The sequence below is a fragment of the Zootoca vivipara genome, chromosome 4 (genome assembly GCF_963506605.1).
Source record: "Zootoca vivipara chromosome 4, rZooViv1.1, whole genome shotgun sequence".
NCBI classification, from domain to species: domain Eukaryota; kingdom Metazoa; phylum Chordata; class Lepidosauria; order Squamata; family Lacertidae; genus Zootoca; species Zootoca vivipara.
Genome location: NC_083279.1, coordinates 82,928,767 through 82,947,884, shown reverse-complemented (window position 1 = coordinate 82,947,884; position 19,118 = coordinate 82,928,767). Strand labels below are relative to the sequence as shown.

The 19,118-nt window shown below is 44.6% G+C and overlaps 1 protein-coding gene across 2 annotated transcripts; it reads left to right on the top strand.

Moving 5' to 3' along the window:
* Positions 1 to 230: 230 nt before the first annotated feature.
* AASDHPPT (aminoadipate-semialdehyde dehydrogenase-phosphopantetheinyl transferase) lies at positions 231 to 17,947 on the top strand. Of its 2 annotated transcripts, XM_060273852.1 has the most exons (6): positions 232 to 1,384; positions 3,972 to 4,197; positions 11,218 to 11,339; positions 11,659 to 11,820; positions 14,395 to 14,472; positions 17,254 to 17,947. In XM_060273852.1, exons 1-6 carry the CDS (start codon positions 1,202 to 1,204, stop codon positions 17,410 to 17,412), a joined length of 930 nt encoding a protein of 309 aa, XP_060129835.1. In that variant the 5' UTR covers positions 232 to 1,201; the 3' UTR covers positions 17,413 to 17,947. The 2 variants fall into 2 exon arrangements, with proteins under 2 accessions (XP_034971630.2, XP_060129835.1); XM_035115739.2 differs by lacking the exon at positions 14,395 to 14,472 and having other exon boundaries at positions 231 to 1,384.
* Positions 17,948 to 19,118: the final 1,171 nt, after the last annotated feature.

Sequence of the window (19,118 nt, the reverse complement as noted above, 5' to 3'; positions counted from 1 at the left end):
TCCCACAACCTTCGGCCCGTATTATGCAATGCTGTTGCCCCGCATGTGGCTGCTGTAAAGCAGAAATCAGAATGAGCACCGCGCGCAAACTTCTTTTCTTTTTTCTCTTGTTAATACCTCTATGTACTCTCCGGAGGGAGATGGTGATTGGTCTGCCCTGTTTTGCATTTGGCTCCCGATTGGCTGCTGCGTTTCCTCTCCCTCTCTAACCTCCGCGAGTCCCTCCCTCCCTCCTCCTCTTTTTCGAACCTTCATCAAAGGGAGCGACCAGAGGAGAGAGTGAGCTACGCGTGCTGCGGAGCTTGCACTTTATTGCCCCATTTCCCCTCGAGTTTTGCTGCTGCAGTTCTGCAGCGCGGAGTGCTTCGCCTGCCTACTCGGAAGCAAGCCCTGCTGAGTCCAGCGGGGCTTCCTGCAGCCTTGGAGTCCCCTGGCTTAAAAAGTTCTTGGTGCAATCCTAAACCACGCCTATACTCTGAAGTAAGCCCCGTTGAATTCAGTGAGGCTTACTCCCAGGTAAGTGGGGTTAAGAATTGCAGCCATAGGCAGAGCATCTCTACGCTCAGCACTTCGGATGTTCGAGTGAGTCCAGCCAGCCCCGTTCACTCCTGGAAGCAGCAGCGCTATTTCTCCCCAGGAGAGCAACGCGTTTTCCCCTCTCCTTAAAAAAAAACTGCCTCGATTGCTAGCAAAAGAAGGGAAACAATTTGTCTATTCGTGTACATTGTCAGCTGCGATCTCTTTAAGTAATGAATGCCAAGAGGAGCGGGTTTTGAAAACTACAAGGGGTCCACTTGAAATCCAGTCCTTGAGAGAAGACCTTTGGGGTGCATTTGCATTCAAATCCTTTATTCCTAAACACACCTAATTGGAAGTAAGCACCACTAAATTGAATGAGGCTTACAGAATTGCAGTCTGGGCAGAGGAGGCATTTGTTTACGCTGGAGAAAAGACAGAGCATCATTCTATTTATATGATTCTGATCCTGTTCCTTCCTTCACTGACCTCACATGGAGAGGGGTTTAATCCATTTTGCATTCACAACAACCCTGCGAGAGACTGAAAGATGGTTATTCACGCAACGTCCTAACTTGAGTAGGGATTTGAACCCAGAACTAACTGGCCCAAGCGTGCTGTCAGCCTCCCATTTCTCTCCCCTCTCCGCCACGTGTGTACCCCTCAGGCTGACATTTTAAAACATATGTTCCGGTGTGCTGTGGCTTCCTTGGAGCATCTTGCTATGGAGAGAATACGTTGGGCCTTTTCCTATGGCACCTGGGTCCCTTGCCGTGAAGATTGGTTGCTGTCCATGCGCCTCATACAGCCTGAAGAGAGAGAGCGCATTGAACAGTTTGCCTTCCGTCGCGATGCCAAGGCTGCAGTGGTATACATATACTTATGCTCTTATTTTAAGATATACTGTGCTGAGATAAATATCTCTCATCTCCTAGTTGTTATTTTAGCATAAAGGTGGTGCTTCTAGACATAGACTTTTACAAGTGAGAGATGCATTGAACCAATAGAGTCTGTGCCCAGTCTCCTATGCTGATAACTGCTAGGCCAAACTGCCCCATCAGCATAGCATTGGCTCCAGGGTATTGGGCGTTTGGGCCTTCATTGAGTTTCCTTAAATGGAGGATTCTTTAAGCCTACTTTCAATCTTGAATACTTGCAAAATGAAAAATGGCAGGGTGCTGGGTCCTCTGTTGTCTATTGCCCCTCTCTAGAGCAAGGGTTGGGAACTGTTTTCAGCCCCAAGGGCCACATTCCCTTATGGGCAGCTTTCTGGGGGCCATATACCAGTGGTGGTCAGGGCCAGAAGCAAAGAATGCTTAATTTTGCCTTCGCACATAAAAGAGATCATAGGATCGTAGTTGGAAGGGACCATCTAGTCCAAGCCCTTGCAATGCAGGAATCTTTTGCCCAACGTAGGGCTGGAACCCACCACCCTGAGATTGAGTCTCATGCTCTACCAACTGAGCTATCCAATTTGCTAGTTTCTACATAAACTGAAACACTCCTCTCTGTTTCCTCCATCCAGGCAAGCAGGAGCAAATATCAGAGTCCAAGGACACATTCCAGCCTGGCAAAAATACTCAAGGAGGGTACAAAGCAAGCCCAGTGAGGGCTTTGGCCTGGGGAAAGGGGTGTGGCCTGGAGAGCATTCTGAGGGCCAGATAGATCTCTGGAGGGCCACATCCAGCCCTTAAACTTAAGTTTCTCTAGCCCTGTCCCAGTGGCCATCCCCCACTTGGCTATATCAAAAGGATGCAGAAGAGACTAACCATCTCTTTCCATCATCATTTTTATTTTTAAAATAAATTTGATGGTTGATTTATCTTGCCCAGGGCAGCACAAAGCGTCTTATAATCCACTGACCAAACAGTCAGACAAACCCTCCCACAAAGATATATTAAAATCAAGAGGAAATAGAAATACATTAAAAACACCCCGCCTACTTCTAAAAGGCCTGGTTATAAAGGAAAGTTTTTGCCTAAAGATATATAAAGATGGCTCCAGGTGACCCTCATCTTGGCTGGGACCAGTTGTCATTTAGCTCCTCTCCTCCCAGAACTGCCCCTACAATGGTAATTTCTCCTGGCCGTTTTAGAACTTTATTATGTAACGGAATAAAAGAGTTGAAAGGAGGAGACGTAGATGCCAGGCTCTTCGGTGGCATCCATGCATGCTCTGTAACATCTAGTTCCAGCCAACGTTTTAAAATAAATGAAATGTAAATCGGTTTGAGTCACGGCAGAACTGTGTGGTACGATCAGCTCTGCAGGCAGATGCGAAAATGGGATTTCTGTTTGCTACTTACATTATCTCCTGTGCTATAGGTGGTGCTGATGCTCAACGGGTAATATATGAGTGCAATCTTTCTAATACTTTTTTTAAATCATAAAAATAGCCCTGGGAGGGGGTGTGTGGAGTGCAAACCCTCTGCTAAATCATAGAGAGCAATGCCTGTGAGTTCCTCATTAAATGCATCATTCGCAAATGTAATAAAAGTGAACCGTTTCCTAACAAACTAAGGACCAGCCATTTGTTTCTCCTGTTCATGTGTATAGACAGTAAGTTCCATCATTGCTACTGTTCTATTTCAGTGTATTAATTAGAGCAGCTTCCCCAAGCTGGTTCCCTCCAGATAGTTCCATTATTCCCTGTCAGCATGGCTGCGGGAGTTGTAGTCCGAAGCATATGGGGGCTGGGTTGGAGGGTATAGGACGGATGAGAGAGACAAGGTTTAAGCCAAGCCTACCTCTCAGGGTTGCTGTGAGTATAAAGTTGGACAGCCCCTGTTTCCATCTTTCTTGAAGGAAGAGTGGAATAATAATTATTGTTATTGTTGTTGTTGTTGTTATTTATTATTTGTACCCCACCCATCTGGTTGGGTTTCCACAGCCACTCTGGGCAGCTTCCAACAAAGATTTTAAATACATTAACATGTCACACATTAAAAACTTCCCTGAACAGGGCTGCCTTCAGATGTCTTCTAAATGTCAGGTAGTTATTTATCTCTTTGACATCTGATGGGATGGCATTCCACAGGGCAGGTGCCACTACCGAGAAGGCCCTCTGCCTGGTTCCCTGAAACCTCACTTCTTGCAGTGAGGGAATCTCCAGTAGGCCCTCGGCGCTGGACCTCTGTGTCCGGGCAGAACAATGGGGGTGGAGACACTCCTTCAGGTATACTGACCCCTCAAATGTAGATGTGTGTGTGCATTATTATTCTATTCTGTTCTATTCTATATTCTATTATATTATTATATTATAAAGTAGCTGTAATATTTGGGCCAACTTGTGTTTTAATTCTGTTTTTAAAAGCATATAAAGCATAGCGGTGCTCTATAATGAACTGTCAAAACATTTTAAAAGGCGAATGGTATCTTAATATATCCTCCCCCCTTCCCCCCCTTTTACATAGAACAGTTATTTGCTGTGCATTATTTGTTCATTTTGCCTCATAGGCTGGCCGTCTGCTGATAAGAAAATTAATTGCAGAGAAGCTGAAGATTCCCTGGAACGAAATAAAGTTACAAAGGACTTCAAAAGGCAAACCTGTCCTTGCAAATGACTTAAGCGGTGCCCATTCCAGCTTCAGCTTTAATGTGTCCCATCAAGGGAATTATGCTGTTCTTGCCGCCGAGCCTGACTGCCAAGCTGGCATTGACGTTACGAAGACAAGCATGCCAGGTAGTGTACTATAAAAAGGTGTCCTGACAGTTAAGTCCAGTTGCAGATGACACTGGGGTTGCGGCGCTCATCTCGCTTTACAGGCTGAGGGAGCCGGCGTTTGTCTGCAGACAGTATTTCCGGGTCATGTGGCCAGCATGACTAAGCAGCTTCTGGCGAAACCAGAGCAGCGCACGGAAACGCCGTTTACCTTCCCGCCGGAGCGGAACCTATTTATCTGCTTGCACTTTGACGTGCTTTCGAACTGCTAGTTGGGCAGGAGCTCACCCTGTTGCGGGGATGCGACACACTGTAGAGGGATTTTTGAGGTGCCAGAAACTGGCTGAGCTTTCCTTCTGTCACAGACAGTCTCTGACTGCCATTGGCTGAATTGTTTCAATCTTAGGAATGCAGGAAGTAGCCTTATACCAAGCCAGTCCGTTGGTTCATCTAGCTAGCTCAACATTGCCCACAACACTGTGGCAGTTGTTGTCCAAGGTTTCAGGAGGGAATCTTACCCAGCCCTTCCTAGAGGTGCCAAGGAGACCTTCAGCATGTTTCTAATTTTGTTTGACATGTTTTTCTTGAATGTATGCATGTACGTCTTGTTACAGAAGTTGGGTGTCACCCCCAGTTGGTTCCAGGTGGTTTTGTGCTGCTTTGGAGAATTGAAGACGCGGCGGAGATTGTCGTAGCTTTAAGAAATAGGATTTATTCACATATTCACACCTTCAGTCTGTGTGGAGGGAGTCCAGATCTTACAGCAGGCACCCCCAAACTTCGGCCCTCCAGCTGTTTTGGGACTAGAATTCCCATCATCCCTGACCACTGGTCCTGTTAGCTAGGGATGATGGGAGTTGTAGTCCCAAAACAGCTGGAGGGCCGAGTTTGGGGGTGCCTGTCTTACAGCATGGTCATTTCAAGAGGGGCTGGTCCCCCGCAGCCATGGAGTCAAAGGCATCTCTCCCAGCCAGCCTGCAGCCAGCCTGCCCAAGATGGATCCCAGTCTTTGTTCTCCCCCTTCCTCTTTCCAGAACACATCGCTCTAAAAACTCCCTTTTCCTGTCACCTCAAACACACACCCCATCACCATGGCAACCTCTGCCTGCCTAGGCCCTGTATTCCTCTCAGGTGGGCTATCAAAACTTTTTGTCACGTTAATACCTCTAACCTAGGCTTGGAACAGAAACTTAGCTTGTGTTTTTTCCACTTGCCTGCAATTTCCCCTTCAATACTCCAAATATTCAAAATCTTGCCATGTATAGTATCTAGGGTTTAGTCCCACCCCAATCTGTAGCAGTATTTATTTGCGCATTTAAGGTATTTCTACCTCACCTTTGAGCTGAAAAAGCTGGGGTTGTGGCAAATATAAGTACTAAGATGGTCCCTGGCAACAGGCTCATGATCTAAAAAGACATGACCGATGAGGGAAAAGAAATGGGAGCGAAAAGTAATCTCAAGCACCAAGTTCTTAAAGTTCTTATAATGCAGTTGTATGTACCCTGCCTTGGGCTAAGCAATTCATGTAAACAAACTACCAAACTATACCAATATGATTCTTTGGAAAACAAAAGGCTGGGCTGAAACCCCCCTATTCTGTGGAAGGGGGGGAGGTTTCCTTCCAGAAAGGAAAGAGGCTTTATGTTCCAAAACCTTAAGAGTTACAAGGGATTTTTATTTTTATTTTTCTTAAGAGCAGCCACAGGGTGGCACTCTTGATCTGTGGAAAACCTTTCCATCTGCTCCGAAATTCATGTTCCGAAACGTTAAGCATTTGCGGATGAGGCCATCTGCAACATTTCAACCGCCACATTGAAAAGGGGATGCTCGTCATAATATGTGAAAAACCATTTTGGCACCCAAATACACGATAATAACCAATCCGTTTTCTCTTCTATAAGAGCTGTATCTCTGTCAGGGAACGAATAGAGATCTCTAACAGGAACTTCTCAGCACCTTTGCTACACTACAGTTCCCAGGATTCTTTGGGGCAAACCATGATAATCTAACTGGTATAGAGCAGGTATTTTTGTAGTGTAGATTTGTTCTTCAGACCAGGCTGCTTAATTACTTTGTTTTGCCTTTATCTCTTTTTGGTGGGTAGTGGGGTGGAGAAGTATAAGACGTGCTAGTTTTCCGGTGATTCCATACTGTTCTTGATGCCTCCCCAACACTCAATAACAACTTTTATTTGCAAGGTGTTGGGAAGCTCCTGTGGAGACTGATGAAAATCTAGTAGTGCCTTGCCTTGTGCAAAGCCATAAGAAATCGAATCAGGAACCTGAAATTCATTAAAAGTCAACTTTTTGGGTGAAACCGTCTAAAGCAGTATTTCCCAAACTTGGGTCTCCGGTTGTTTATGAACTACAGTTCCCATCATCCATGACCACTCCTCCTGCTAGCTAGGGATTATGGGAGCTGAAGTACAAAAAGAGCTTGAGACCCAAGTTTGGGAAACACTGGTCTAAAGTTAGAGCTGCTTCATAATGTTTAAAAAACAGCAGGTATGGAAGACCACCAGGAAAGATAAGCTTTAGCTGCATTCTAAAAGGCAGGCTAAGATGGTGCAGAGATTGGTTCCTGAATTGTCTGCGGCCATCCCCTTCCAGTGCCACCTTGAGTGCCCCGGTTGCAGATGCAACACTTTATCTCCCCTTCTGCACAACTTTGGATTGCAGTCTAAAGGGATGAATGACCAAGGCCAGCTCTGATTATTAGCATCCTAGTCCCTGCCAGATTACTGTAACGTGTTGCCTTTGGAAACCTCAACAGGTTAGGTGAGCTAGAGGTCCTGCTGTGCAAGTGGATTTTTGTTGCACAAGCCGGTGGACAGACCAAATTAAGCGCTATTTGAGTCCTCTAAATTGCAGCGAGAGTTGAGCACGGGGGCCGCTTGCTCCCATTGAGACCGCTGCAACTTAAAAGTAACTTAACATGGAGGAAATAATGTAAATGCCTGCACTGGTGCCATGCAGGGATGTGTTGTTGCTGCTGCTGTGTTTTTTTTTAAAAGGGAGTAGAGCAGAGAAAGAGTTAAACTCAGGCTCAAGCTTCCCCATGGCTGCCGTTGGGAAGATGGGAATGCAGCAGTGAAAATCTATGCCTGTTGAATTTCTGCCTGTTGTGCACTTGGAAATGCTGCAGGACCCTTGTGCAAAGAGAGGGGGGAAATATAAGTGTCATGCCCTATTGCTTCTCAAAACTGCTCATGTAAGAATAATCTGCCTGTAAGAATAATGTGCAGACAGGTTCTGCAGTGATTTATAGAATTCAGTGGTGCCTCGCAAGACGAATTTAATTCATTCTGTGAGTCAATTTGTTTTGCGAAAAATTCATCTTGCGAATCCAATAGGAATGCATTGATTTTTTTTTATTTGCCCATAGGAACGCATTCATTGAATTTCAATGCATTGCTATGGGAAACCGCGATTCGCTAGATGATTTTTTCACAAAACGAATTCGTCTTGCGAGGCAACCTCCGATCGCAAAACCCATTCGTCTAGCGAAAAATTTATCTAGCAGGGCATTCGTCTAGCGAGGTACCACTGTTCATGGCTGCATGCTAAGGACCAATACTTGGAGCGCCCTGGATGATGGTATTTCCTTTTCTAAGCACTTGAGACATAGATACCTTTTTTGGTTTTGTTTTTTGTTTTTTTGTTTTTTTAAGATATGCTTCTGAAATGTGGGCCTAGAGCAAACCAGAAACTGCACACCCCTCTCTTGGTGCCTTCAGAATACTCTTCACTTTCCCCCTAACATTTTAGCCGTCATTAACATTAATGTTATCATCCGTCCTCAGGGCTTATCCTACCCCGTCAGCTAACAGTTATCATCTATCCCTTGCCAGGGGAAATCAATTAAAAATAAGTTAAAACTAATTTTACAACTGCTGACGCAAAGCTGGATTGTCTGCTCCCTGAAATGAACACTCTAGAGAGGGAGCGAAGTTCAGATACGATTCATTCAGGAGGAAATTAGACATGAAGATTCTAGCAGCCAATTATTCTCTTCCCAGACAAATCTCAGGCATGAATACTTGAAAGTTAAGTTCTGCTGTTTCACTGGGTCTTGCTCCCAGGTACATGTGCCTAGGATTCCTCCATTTCAGAGATCTAAAGCCTTTATTTAGTGCCCTGGATGGTGATAATATTTGACTTATCTCCCACCCTCAATAAGAAAAAAAGTGTCTGTTGCTTTTCTGTTTGAGGGGAGATAAGAAATTGTTGCTTTCAATTACAAACATAAGGAGTATGAGCTGCACAACAGCTTTTTTAATCTATTCGTAACAGATAAAACATTAATTACGTTTATGTTGCTAATGAGATATTTAGCAGCACAGTTGCTGAAAAGAATTTTTTTTCTGTCACTTCATCCCATTTTATAAATGAGTACCTCATGCCTAGGTTTTCGTGACCCAGAAGTCTGTATCTAACCTGCAGGATAACAGATAAATATGTTTGTTTGTTTGTTTGTTTAAAAAAACTCCAAAGATAAATGTGTTAGCTTTATAGAAGTTTTATTTGAAATTAAAATAAAGTATTTATTATTCCTGGGAAGTTGCCCTCCCTCCCCCCACTCTGTTGCCTCGATAAAAGAATGCAGTTCAGAATTCTGGCACTAGGGGCAGGGCAGAGGGGCAGGCTGTGGTGCTGAGTCTCAGGCCACTCTTTGAGAAATACTGAAATAGCCCCTAATGGACATTCTTTGCTTTGAGGAAGCACTTTTTGTTCTTTTGTTCAAACACTGCTTTCTCTGGAAATAAATATGGCAGAGAAATCTAGTCTTGTTTCTCTGTGAAGTATAATTGTTGAAGTGCACACTGAAAAGGAGAATGATTGTTTGTTTATTGCTGAAAGGGTTCAACATTGGAAAATTCCATTTTAGTATATACTAAGTTTAGAAGACAGCTCTCTCTGAGCTTTAGTTGGATTGGCCATTAACTGTTGCTATTCTCTGCTAGTTTACATGTGAGTGTTTAACCTTAGATCATGTGATTACGGTATTCAATTGCAAATCTCCATTTTGAAGGAAGTTGCCTATTAAGTCTCTCTCTGGACGCCACAGAGAACAAAAGAATGTGATAATGAAGTCTCTCCAGGAGCTGCATAAACTTATACATTATAATTAAGAACCTATGCTTGGATATGCATATGCCTTATGGAATTATCCAGCTGTATCACTGATTGTTTTGGACTTGTTTTTGAAGAAGTTCTAGTTAGTAAAGCTTTGAATAAGTCTGGCCCAACTCATAGCCGCAGACATGCCTTGGACCTGATGTTCACCTCTATGGATGTTGCTGATCTCACACCAATTAAAAGTGAAACTAAGTGCCATGGTCAGATCACTACCTGGTGCAACTGGACTTCTCCGCAACCCTTCCCCTCTGCAGGGAGGTGGGACCAATTCGGATGGTCCGCCTCTGCCACTTAATGGATCCAAATGGTTTCCAGAGAGTGGTAGGGGATGCTTTATCCCATGTTGATGGCCTTTCAGCTGATTCCCTGGTGGCCCGCTGGAATGTGGAGTTAACCAAGGCTATTGACTGTTTGGCTCCGAAGCGCCCTCTTCAGTTGCATGGAGCCCGGACATCCCCGTGGTTTTCCATGGATCTGAGGGCAATGAAACAATCGCTGAGACGGCCAGAGTGCTGATGGCAGATAACTCATTCTGAAGCTGACCGGACACGGGTTAGAGTTCAATGCAAAAACTCCATGAGATATTTCCTATCCTTAACAATCATTAACAATTACTTTTCTCTAATTAAACATGTCAATTTCGCCGTCTCCGCTAAGTTCATTTGTTTTAAAAAGCCGTTCTTCCTTTGTTGCTAATCATGAGCCCTTCCATCTTTGTGCATAGAAAGTCTCACAGCTGTAATCGTATATTGTAAAGAAGTTCCAGAGTCCTTTTCTAACTGTATATCCATAATCCCCAGCAGGAAGAGTTCTGGCTTCAGTTGAAAATTCCATCCTCACTGACCTTGGCTCTCCAGATTAACACGCAATTGACCATATGTGTAATACTCTGAATTGTGCCATTCCTTCAGTATGTTTGATACTATCCTGAATTTGCAACTCCTCACCTAAGACAAGGGTCAGAAACCTGTGACCTTTCAGATGTTATTGGATTACAACAAGGGTCAGCAACCTTTTTCAGCTGTGGTCCACTCCACTGTCCCTCAGACCATGTGGGGGGGGGGAAACTATTTTTTGGGGGGTGGGGTGGGGAAATGAATGAATTCCTATGCCCCAAAAATAACCCAGAGTTGCATTTTAAATAAAAGGACACATTCTACTCATGTAAAAACACACTGATTCCCAGACCGTCCGTGGGCCGGATTGAGAAGGCGATTGGGCCGCATCCGGCCCCCAGGCCTTAGGTTGCCTACCCCTGGATTACAACTCCTATCATCCTTGATGGTTGGCTTTGCTGGCTGGGGGGCTGATGGGATTTGAAATCTAGCAGCATTAGGGCAGCCACGGTTGGCTCAATTTGCCCTTTTCTCCTCAACTTCCGTGGAAACACAATGAGCTGCCAGAGAGGGACAGAGCACAGACGGTTCAATTCCCACCGTCTCTATTTATTTATTTTTATCAATGATTTTTATTGGTTTTACATATAATCACATTATGTAACATCATACCCTCTTATTTTATCTCTTTTATCTTATGTCCGATGGTTAACAAAATTAAACTCTACATCTTTACATTTCACTTCGTTTCCAATCCTTGTTATATCATTACCTAAAATATTATATTACTCAGCCTGAATAGGGAGCAATTTCATTTTACAAATCTTCAGATAACCCTGCTAACTTTGTTAATTGCTTGCAGTTGTCTTTCAAATATCATATAAATTTGTTCCAGATCCCCGCCATCTCTAGGCAGGGCTGGGGCACGCTCTCTTTCTAAAATCCAGGAGAGATACTGCCACTCTGTGTAGACTGTACTGAGCTAAATGAACCAATGGTCGGGTTCAGAATAATCCCCACAGTCCCCACCCATCTCCCCTCCCAGTCATTTTGTTTTCTAATTGCAGGGAGTGGTTCAATTCCGGACTTCTTTCGAATTATGAAGCGGCAGTTTACAGAGGAAGAATGGAGAGCAATTAAGTCCATGAACAGTGAATGGCTTCAGTTGGATATGTTTCATAGGCACTGGGTAACTGACTATTTTTATTTTTAACCGTTTATCCGTAATCCAGTCAACACAGCTCCTCTTCAAATATTTGAGTGGCTTTGTTTTGAATAACTTTTATTAAATCGTTTATATATTTGCTTTGAAAGCCTACAAAGAAGAATTTGGAGGAGGGTATTGTTTGGCCTGCATTTTGTAAAACAATTGTGTTTAAATGTTTCAAATGTACAAAATGTCATAATATTAATATATAACATAGAACACACAATACAAAGCTTAGATACTTTAACCATACACGGGTTGACCACCTGCATTTTGAATTTATTTATTTTTTTACTTTTAGGCACTAAAAGAGAGCTTTATAAAAGCCATTGGTGTCGGGATAGGTTTTGACCTTCAGAGGATTGAGTTTAATGTATCCCCACTGCAACTGGAAGTGGGGAAAACGTATAAGGAGACAGTTATGCTCTTGGATGGCGAAGAAGAAAAGGAATGGAGTTTTGAGGTGAGGCTCCAACCTGCAAACCTCTCCCTAAAGTTATACTATACTAGCTGGCCCTGCCACGCATTGCTGTGGGTTATTTGTGTGATTTCCCCTACCCTGTGCCAATCCATGACATATGCCTGTGATTCCCCCACTCCTCCCCTCACCCCCCGGCTTATCCCTGTGATTTCCCCCCCTCATCCCCCTCCCTCATCCCTGTGAATCCCCCAACTCTGTCCTGATCCATGATCTATTATGCCCCCTCTTTCCCCCACCCCGGCTTATCCCTGTGATTCCCCCCTCTCCTTCCCCTAAACCCCCCACTTACCCCAGTGATTTCCCTCCTCTCCTCTGTCCAGCCCCCCCCCCCCGGGTTATCCCTGTGACCCGTTCATTTTGTACACGATCGTTTCCCCAATGCGCGTGTTCTGTAAAATTTTGCCCTGTCTCAACCCTGATTCCCCTACCCTACCCTAGTTGGTCTTTAAGGTGCTACTGAAGGATTTTTTTTATTTTGCTTCGACTCAGACCAACACGGCTACCTACCTGTAACTCCCCTACCCATGTGTGTTATGTGGGTTTATTCTACCCAAAGGCACGGCCCTGTAAAAGGTCCATATTCAGTTGATTCTATGCTGTGGCCTATTCGCCCCCCCCAAAAAAAAACCCCTACTCAGGCAGGCCCCTAAATCCACTCAGCCTAGTCTGCAAAGCTGAGGTGAGATACTGTGGAGAGGGCAGGTTTCATCCCTGTGTCTCCCCCCACCCTGTTCTGACCCATTACCTATCCCTGCCCCCTATTTGGCACCCCCATCCCCCCCCCCCAGGCAGGCCCCTACTTCCACTTGGCAATGTTAGGCCTTGTTGCTGCAAAAGGCATGTTTTCAGTTGGTTGCTGTGCAATTTTTTGATGTCATCTGGTGGCGTGGCTTTGCAGGCAGCAGTGGGCGATCTGCCTTTCTATTGGATGCTGCTGGAGTCTTCAGAGCTTCTGCTGGTGACGTCTAATTTGGGTGCCGCTTTTTTGTGTTTAATCGTTATTTTAGGTATGAAAGGTTTGCTATTTTGGATTTTTTTTTATGCCAGATCCCTCTGATGGGCATGGAACATTGTGGCCAAATTTGTTACATTACAGTTCAATGGTTACGGAGAAAGGCTGTTACATCCGCGTGTGCAATGCCTACATTTATATATATATATAGATATTGTCTTGAAATACCATAAGATGTTGGTGCAACGCTTAAATTGCCTACCCGTGAGCCCCTGCTTGCTTGGGATCCCGATTTGTGAGGGTGCAGGGTGGGAGAAGAAAAGGAGCTTGCCCAGTCGGTTGCGTGGCCAGTGTTTCTGGGTCGCCTTGAAAATCCATTGGCCTGGGAGGAGACCATCGGTTGTGCCTGATTGATTTTAAGGGCAGAGGGCAGACTCGAGGCAGAACTTTCTCCCTCAGGGAGATTTTTTTGTGCATTTTTTTGTGCCACTCTCTTCGCCCACCAGAGCCTCTCATTTCCCCCGCTTGGTATTTGTGCTGTGTCTCGAGGAGCAATCAAACTACCTTCACGTTTTCCCTGTAATGGCCAAATTTGCCCATGGCTTTCGGGAGTGATTGTGCTGTTGCTTTGTTGAACTCTCATAAAGAAATTTGCTGGTGTTTCCAAAGAAGAAGAGAAAAAACCTGCTTTGTCCGCTAGAAATGCCACACAACCTTATAATGCACCCAGTTGGAGCACCCGTAAAGCTTTTAACGTCTGCAGTCTGGGGGGACCTCATGCCAGTAGTGGCAGTAACTAACATTTAGACTCCTGTGTTTGCTTTTCGAAATGGGAAATGATGTTAATATTAAGTCACCGAGAAATAACCTCTTAACTTCACTTTAGGGAACTCAGTTTCTGCTTTGATAGTGTATGAAATGGGGTGGGGAGGAGGGATGGGACCTTACAAATGGAATCAAGCATAGTAGGTAAAAAAGAGACTACTTTTTTTTACCACCCACAGAGAACAGAATAGAAATGGTTAAAGCACTGGTCTTCAACTGATGAGCTAGGCCCCTCCCCCTACGTAGGTCATGCGCTGACAACTAATTTCTCCATTGCTGTTTTCTTTGTTTTCTGTTTCCTTTAAAATAGGGAGAAAGACAATCCAAATGATGGGGTGGGAAGAGAGTTAAAGGGTAACCAAAGGGTAGGCTACTCTGCTATGGTTGTGTAGAAGGCAATGCATTAATAGCTGTGACTTTTTCAGCACTGCTTGACAAATTTGCAGCTACCAAAATCCTCAATTCTGTGGACAGAGGGGCCTAGAGGAGTGGATTTTGCCCCTGGACACCTCTTCCTTAATATTACTTGCTGCAGATATGTTCTAGAGCAGATCCACCTTGGCAACATTGCACACGTGAAACAGGAAGCGTTACATAAGAGGGTTGACAGGCCAACAGGTTAATTTACCTAGGCTGTCACTTCACCGGACTTCCTGAAACATGTAGCAACAATGGAAAAATGTAGGCAGTCTGTACTATCTAAACTTTTACTCTCCTACATTTGCTTGGTATTGGTGTTGGTAGTTATTCGGTACACTTTCCCCCCTTTTGCCATCTAGGAAACACGGCTAGATGATTGTCACCATGTTGCAGTTGCTCTGGGGAAACCAGGAGAGTTTGGAGAGAAGCCAGCTGCGGTAAGATGTTGGGGCATAGCTGCCAAGTTTTCCCTTTTCTCGCAAGGAAGCCTATTCAGCATAAGGGAAAATCCCTTAAAAAAAGGGATAACTTGGCAGCTATGTGTTGGGGTAATTTTCAATATCAAGCAGAATTGTTAGTAGTCTTGTGATATTGTGTCTTCTGCCTTGAGATGACTCAATGCTAAATAGCTGTTGAATTTTTAAATACACAATAGCACTCTTGACTGGAATACAATTCCAAGCAGCTGTTAATAAATACCTAGGGTAGAAAATACCATCCACCTGTTTTCAGATCCTAGAATTAAATAGAATACTTGGGATATGTTATTGGAGATCATCTAGCCCAATCTGCTGCCCGGTCCAACAGTTCCTGGACCTGCTCATCTCTGCCACCAGAAAACTCCATGTTGGGGCTCTCTGCTGACTGCTGCTAGTAAAGAACTTGTGGGAAACATTTCCGCCGACCTTCATTTTGGTGGGTGGAAGGGGGAGCTTCACAATAATATGAGAGCCTGATGGACCAGGCCAGTGGCCTGTCAGGAGTCCATCCCCGGCTTGATCACTCAGTAAGTGTAGTTAATTTAAAAGGATGATTTATTGTCAAAACAACAGATAGCTCCGGAGAGCTTAACACAGCCTCCGCCACCATCAATCAAGAAGACCCTTCTGAAGATGCCTTCCGGTTACAGAAGATATTGAACTTTCTCACTTTGTGCCTCTTGCTTTGTTTCCAGTCTAACATCCCTCCCCTTAGCTGATTCTTAGGAGGGATTGGATCAGCTCCAATCTCTTCCCATTCTGACAAACTACTTCCTTCTCTGTTTGCACCAGTTTTCAACCCTCTCTGTTCCTGGCTGCTTTCTTCAGTTGTCTGCAAACCTTCCCTGAGAGCTGGCTGCAGACATTCACTGGGAGCTGGCTCATTCATGACATGGCCCTTCTAGCCCAGCATTCTCCCCAAAGCTCACCAGATCTTACAGTGAAGTGATGCTGGTGTCACTCTACAGAGGTGGCGGAACCCAGCAGGGCTGGGCAGAGGGACACCTCCCAACCAACCCCACTTGCCCCAGCCTGATGTGAAGGGTGTTTGCATTGCGCTGTTAATAGCAAACACATAAAAAACAACTGCAGAAAAGGGAGACTTTAAAATCGATATCCCACAGCTGAATTACGTAGTTTATAAAAAGCTAGCAATCAAGTGCAAGGGTGCTAGGAAAGCTATGGTGTGGTTTGGGATAAACTCAAACTTTGATGAATATTACCATAAAAATATTGTATTAACTTTCAGAAGAATTTGGTTAGAAACCTAGAAAAGGTGAGATCCATTGTGGCACGAGTGGGCGTCTGCTTATGTAATGGGGTGCTTCTTTCCTCTTCTAGCTCTGTGTGCCTCCAAAATATGCTCCAGAGGGCTGGGGAACCACCCAAAGCAGATTTTGGGGGTGCATGGGGGACTGGAACAGGGAGGAGTGAAACCAGAAGTCCTATTATGTAAAAACAGATTTCTGTTGCACAAGCAAGTGGGCATCACTGGATGTCGGCCAATGTGAAAATATTAAAGCGGTTTAAAAACCGGGGGGGGGGGGGTGTAGCAAAAGCAGAATCAATCAACAATTATTTCAGATCAAATCAACTTTAATGTATAAATATCTGCGTTTCACAAAATCTATTAAAGGGAGCCATGAATCACAAATGTTTCCATATGCTTTCTCCCTCACACAACTGAATGTTCTCAGTTATTTTGGGCATTTCTTGATGTGATCACACAACAGCATGGATTCCTTTTTCTTCTCTTTCACTGAATCAGCATGCATATGCATTGGTGCATACATTTATTATTATTATTATTATTATTATTATTATTATTATTATTATTATTATCAAACTATTATTTAAGTAATTAATATAGTCTTTCATCTGAAGAAGAAATGCCAAGGCGGTTCACAATTGAATAAAAGCCAATAGCAAAATAACAAGAATAAACCCAGTTACAAAAATGAAACTACATTAAAACATCCCTAATTAAAATATCCCGTTGCTTGGTCCCAGCTCCTGCCAACCTAGCAGTTCGAAAGCACGTCAAAATGCAAGTAGATAAATAGGAACCGCTACAGCGGGAAGGTAAACGGCGTTTCCATGTGCTGCTCTGGTTTGCCAGAAGCGGCTTTGTCATGCTGGCCACATGACCTGGAAGCTATACACCGGCTCCCTCGGCCAATAATGCAAGATGAGCGCGCAACCCCAGAGTCGGTCACGACTGGACCTAATGGTCAGGGGTCCCTTTACCCTTTAATTAAAATATATAAAACTAAATCCACTAAAACAGACATAGTAAATGCTTGTCTAAATGGGTGTGTCTTCAAGAGCTGGTGGAATGCCAATATTGATGGAGCTTCCCATATTTCAGCATAAAAGATGGAGTGATGGACAGTTGTGTACCGAAAAGCACAGAAAACTGCACGTGGCAGTTTCAGCAGGGAAGAATGTGGGGCAGAGCAGACTGACCAAATGATAATGGACCAAAATGGGGAAAATCTGACCCCCTTCACCCTGGTCCTTCAGATTCCAGAACCTTGGGGCCATGCTCAAATGTGAACATACTGGGTTGCCTTTCAAAGTTAGAATTAGATCTATCTTTCTCTGCCTCTCCCGTCTGTAAAATAGGTGTGTGTTTTAATGTTACAAACAGGGAAAAATGATTGCAACCTTGTTCTTCAATCATGGAAATACTGATCTGCATTTCTGTGAATTTCTCCCCCTTCTTCTTCTCCTCCTCAGGTGCTTTCTTCTGCCGTGACCCAGACTACATTTACAACACTGACTTTTGATGATTTAGTTGCCTCTGCTGTGCCTCTTGCACCTGAAGACCCTGCCTGCTGGGATAGCTTTTGTGCTAAGCAGGAATCGCCAACACGCCAGGGTTCCAATCCAAGATAAGAGAGGCTGTGTTTGCAAGGAGAGAAGCTGAAAGCACTCATAGAGGCCACACACTGTTCCCCTTTCCAGTAGTTAATTTGTACTGGTGGTCGTGGTGGTGGGAATGCTAAAATTGCCTTTTGTGTTCTAAGTTTTGTGTTCTACATTTTTCATTGACCTTTTCCAGGAAGACTGGATTCAGAAGAGGAAAAACTGTTGGATTTTCTGCTCTCTGGCTGAGTTCATATTATTATCAGCTGCTGGATCTTTGTAGTTCGTTCCTGCAAATATAATTGAGAGAGGGAAAGAAAGGAATGATGTTGGCTGACTTTAAAAATATTACATCAATCCTGATTTAATCAAGTACCTTGTGTATAGTTTATCAGGAGGACTTCACGTGTATGGCTCTTTATGCAATAACCTGATTAATGCAGTAGCTCCACTACACCACCATTTGAAGACACAAATCATACAAATGGAACAATTATCCATTCAGCAGTACCTAAGAAATCCCTTCGTAGTCATGGTTGAATCCTGACAAGACAGAAGTACTGTTTTGGGGGGACAGGGGGTGGGCGGGGTGGGGGACTCCCTGGTCCTGAAGGACCAGGTGTGCAGCCTGGGAGTCATTTTGGACTCACAGCTGTCCATGGAGGCACAGGTTAATTCTGTGTCCAGGGCGGCTGTCTACCAGCTCCATCTGGTACGCAGGCTGAGACCCTACCTGCCTGCAGACTGTCTCACCAGAGTGGTGCATGCTCTAGTTATCTCCCGCTTGGACTACTGCAATGCGCTCTACGTGGGGCTACCTTTGAAGGTGACCCAGAAACTGCAATTAATCCAGAATGCGGTAGCTAGACTGGTGACTGGGAGCGGCCACCGAGACCACATAACACCAGTCTTGAAAGATCTACATTGGCTCCCGGTACGTTTCCGAGCACAATTAAGTGTTGGTGCTGACCTTTAAAGCCTTAAACGACCTCGGTCCTGTATACCTGAAGAAGCGTCTCCACCCCCATTGTTCAGCCCGGACACTGAGATCCAGCACCGAGGGCCTTCTGGCGGTTCCCTTACTGCGAGAAGCAAAGCTACAGGGAACCAGGCAGAGGGCCTTCTCGGTAGTGGCGCCCGTCCTGTGGAACAGCGTTTCTCAACCACTGTTCCACGTCACACTAGTGTGCCGCGAGACGCTGGCTGGTGTGCCGCGACGTGCCGCGACGAGAAGGGCGATTTGCATTGTCACGTGCCTGGCGGCCGCCAATAAACAACACTAACCCGCCGGAAAGCAATATTTCTCCTCCTCTTTCCCAAAGCTCAGTGCAAACGAGCCTGGCGGCCGCCAATACACGTCACTAACCCGCCGGAAAGCAATATTTGGCAAGTGTTTCTTACAGTCATAATTATAATATAGGGCGGCACAGAGTTAAATTTTTTAACTTTTTAAATGGTGGTGTGCCTCGTGATTTTTTTCACGGAACAAGTGTGCCGTGGCCCAAAAAAGGTTGAGAAACACTGCTGTGGAACGCTCTTCCATCGGAGGTCAAGGAGATAAACAACTACCTGACATTTAGAAAACACCTAAAGGCAGCCCTGTTTAGGGAAGTTTTAAATCTGTGATATTTTAATGTATTTTGGTATTTGTTGGAAGCCGCCCAGAGTGGCGGGGAAAACCCAGTCAGATGGGTGGGGTATAAATAATAATAATTAATAATAATAATGGTAAGGAC

Coding starts and splice junctions, on each gene's coding strand:
- AASDHPPT (XM_060273852.1), top strand. CDS start 1,202: ATGTTCCGGTGTGCTGTGGCTTCCTTGGAGCATCTTGCTATGGAGAGA. Junction 11,340..11,658: donor ATATGTTTCATAGGCACTGG/GTAACTGACTAT, acceptor TTTTACTTTTAG/GCACTAAAAGAGAGCTTTAT. Junction 11,821..14,394: donor AAAAGGAATGGAGTTTTGAG/GTGAGGCTCCAA, acceptor TTTGCCATCTAG/GAAACACGGCTAGATGATTG.